The following is a 3,480-nucleotide window of genomic DNA, read 5'->3' on the forward strand; positions in this document are numbered from 1 at the left end:
CAGGTTTGGAACGACATGAGGGTGAGTAATTAATGACATAATTTTCATTTTTGGTTGAACCATTCTTTTAAAGGGGTCATATGATGCGATTTCAAGTTTTCCTTTCTCTTTGGAGTGTTACAAGCTGATTGTGCATAGATAAGATCCCGGAAGTTGCAAAGACTTAAGTCTCAAAACCAAAGAGATATGCTTTATCAAAGTTAAGACTCTGACACGCCCCCCTAAAACGGCTCGTTCTAACACGCCCCCACATATCTACCTCACTATGTGGAAATATTTGCATAATGCCGCCCAAATGTGCACACAAAGAAAGAAGGCGTGGTTTCAGTAACTGCAGTTAGTGTTGAAGCAGCCATGTCAGGGAGACTCTGTGTGTTTCTAGGCGAAAGCAAAAGCACTTTATTTGGCCTTCCGAAAGTAGATGCATTTAGGAATCTTTAAGATTACTTACAACAGAACAGCAATGCATTTTATGGCCGACCGTTTCGTGAACCTAGGAGAGGAGTTTATTTCTCTGTAAATACTATCCTATATAAGATACTTAAATCCACTTTAAAATCTGATGGCTTAATTTTTTTTCCCATTTTAATGCATTTTAAAAAGACGCACTGCATTTACATACATAAGTCTTAAAGGTACAGTAACAAAAACAGCCTCTTTAATCTAAAGGTCATTGAGAGGGTGGAAAATAGTTACAGAAAACGAAAAAAAAAATTCAAGATTAAAAACTTTGTTTTTTAAGAAACCTTGAGTTACGTAGGATTGAAGTGAAATTCAGAAATATGCTATAAAAGAGTAAAATATGGGCCCATCCCAACCTGATCATAGTGCTTGAAGCAAGCGGTTTGTATCAGGGTGGGCTGTAAGCTCACTGGAGCTGTGATAGATGAGGCGTACAGTCGGATCAAGGATGGGATGGGGCGGAGAGAGACGGAATGAAGATGGACAGGGGAGAGAAAGGATGAGGCAGTTGAAGGTAAGCCATACCTGTCCAAGGATCCCCCCCATCATGCTCCATATGGCTTGGCCCTCGGTCCTCAGCTGGCCATTGACATTCTGCAGGTCCTCCAGAGACTCGCACAGCTGTGGCAGATAAAACCGCAGCAAGGCGGGAGATAAGATAAGACAAGGACAAGTTGGGCAGCTTAGTCTGTTACACACACACACACACGCACGCACGGACGGACTAACGTACAAATGCAAAGGTGTACACAAATCTGTGAACATCTGAATGCCCAATACATGCATACACTTTCACTGTGCATTACAAAATCCAGGTTGATTTTAGGCAAACAACAAATGTTACACATCAAAACACTCTCGTGCAAAAAAATAACATTTCCAACTATTAACAGATTCAGAGCCCAGCACACCATGAAATAAGGGATTACATTCCCTGCGTTTACATCCGTCTCATTTAACTTTAATAAGCATTAATCTATATAGTGAAGACTGCAGTGTTGTTTTACATTTGACTTTTTATACACTGTTTATTTTATCTGTATATTTGTTCTATTGTATTTATTTGTGCCATTACTTGATCTTATTTTATATTTGACTATTTACTTGTCTTTAAAGTAATAATTCACCCAAAAATGAAAATTTACTAAACCTCAGGGCATCCAAGATGTTAAGTTAAAAATGTCTTGATGGATTTCTTTATTACAGACATACAGCTTTTCACTTGACAAGACATTCATTGACGGACTGGAGTCGTGTGGATAATTTGTAGATTATTATTATTATGTTTTTTGTCAGTGATTATGACTCTCATCCTGAAGGCACCCATTCACTACAGAGGATCCATTGGTGAGCAAGTGATGTAAAGCTGAACAAACAAACTAATCTACATCTTGGATGCCCTGAGGGTTAGTACATTTTCGGCAATTTTTGGGGATGAAATACTGCTTTAATATTGTTGAAACGTTATATTAGTTAAACTAGATTTAGCTGTGGTATCGAAATTGGAATTGTTTCAAACCACCAACCTAGGTAGTAGTTAACGAAGTCTGCCGTGAGGGCAGGCTGCTTATGTTTACGCCGTCCGTCCACGCTTGCGCTGGTATCAGATGTGTCCACGGGGAAGATGTGGTGTTGACAGAGAATCAGAATCTTCTTAAAGGAACAGTTCACGCAAAAATGAACATTAATTCACCCTCAGGCCATCCAAGATGGAGATCAGTTGGTTTCTTCTTCGGAACAGATTTGGAGAAATTTAGCATTATGTCACCTGCTCACCAATGGATCCTATGCTGTGAATGGGTGCCGTTAGAATGAGATAAAAACAACACAATAATCTACAAGTAACCCACACGACTCAATTATCATCTTGTAAAGTGAGAAACCGCGTGATGTAAGAATTTTTTTTTTGCATTTTAAATTTAAAACAATTCGCTGAAATTATGAAAAGTCCATCCCCTGTTGTCCGCTTACATTTAGTCCATCAATATATTTGCACAAGACATTATTTGATGGACTGGAGCTGTGTGGATTACTTGTGGATTATTGTTATGTTTTTATAAGCTGTTTGTACTCTCATTTTGACGGCACCCATTAACTGCAGAGGATCTACTGATGAGCAGGTGATGTAATGCTAAAATTCTCCCAATTTGTTCTGATGAATAAACTAACTTTTATACCATATATAAGTCAAATGGACCATTTTTATGATACTTTCATTATGATGTTGTCATTTTAGAGCTTGGTTTACCCCAGTCCTCATCCATTTTCATTACAGTAAAAATAGTGGCCAGAATATTCTTTAACACCTTTAGTGTTCCACAGAAAGAAGTCAGTCCAACAGGTTTTGGAACAAATGTGGGTGAGAAGTAAAAATTCAGTATTTGCTTTGAAATGGATTTGAGGATTTTTATTTTTTGAGGAATCCTTTAAAAAGAGTTAGATAAGAGCTGGAATGTTAAAATCATGACTCTAAACATTACAAAGCTGGCATCACAAGAATGCGACTGTGGGGAAGTTGGGAGAAAAACATGAAATAATGCAGTTCAAAGAGGATGACCACACACTGACCTCTTCTGCAGCAGCTTCAGACAGCAGCCCTTCTCGTTGAGCACACGTAACGTGGAAGAACGAGCGGCACATTCCGGCATCACAGCTGATGCAAACACCTGTTCGAGCAAAGCGTGCGTCTTCGCACAAACTGCACTCCTGTAAACCATTAACCCAAACAGGATATTGTGACAACAGCAAATGACAGAAAACTACTAAGAAAATATGACAGGGAAAACTTTCTAGCATTTGCTAACTTCACATCTTCTTACTTTCCCTCTAAAGACTTGGGATTATTTCTATTTTTGCAAAGTCAAGAAAGGTAAACCGAAAGCTGATTGTGTAACACAGCTTTAATATGAAAAAAAAGATCTTTAAACACCATTATAACAATCCCACATTCATTTACTGTATAGTTCTATATTGAAGACAAGGTGGACAACGAGTCTCTAAAAGCCCATTTGACTTTCT

General features: G+C 38.4%; 1 protein-coding gene across 1 annotated transcript in view; it reads right to left on the bottom strand.

Annotated features, from left to right (window-relative positions):
* The window catches only part of LOC107566221 (PHD finger protein 14-like), a gene marked incomplete at its 5' end in the record, with an annotated part of 70,341 nt that overhangs the window by 64,351 nt on the left and 2,510 nt on the right, over window positions 1–3,480 (bottom strand). Inside the window, 3 exons of the mRNA XM_016251598.1 lie at window positions 988–1,227; window positions 1,906–1,907; window positions 1,989–2,088. Coding sequence (XP_016107084.1) covers window positions 988–1,227; window positions 1,906–1,907; window positions 1,989–2,088 — 342 coding nt within the window. The remainder of the gene's footprint in view (window positions 1–987; window positions 1,228–1,905; window positions 1,908–1,988; window positions 2,089–3,480) is intronic.

The sequence above is a fragment of the Sinocyclocheilus grahami genome, unplaced genomic scaffold (genome assembly GCF_001515645.1).
Source record: "Sinocyclocheilus grahami isolate Dianchi unplaced genomic scaffold, SAMN03320097.WGS_v1.1 scaffold1060.1, whole genome shotgun sequence".
Classification (NCBI taxonomy): domain Eukaryota; kingdom Metazoa; phylum Chordata; class Actinopteri; order Cypriniformes; family Cyprinidae; genus Sinocyclocheilus; species Sinocyclocheilus grahami.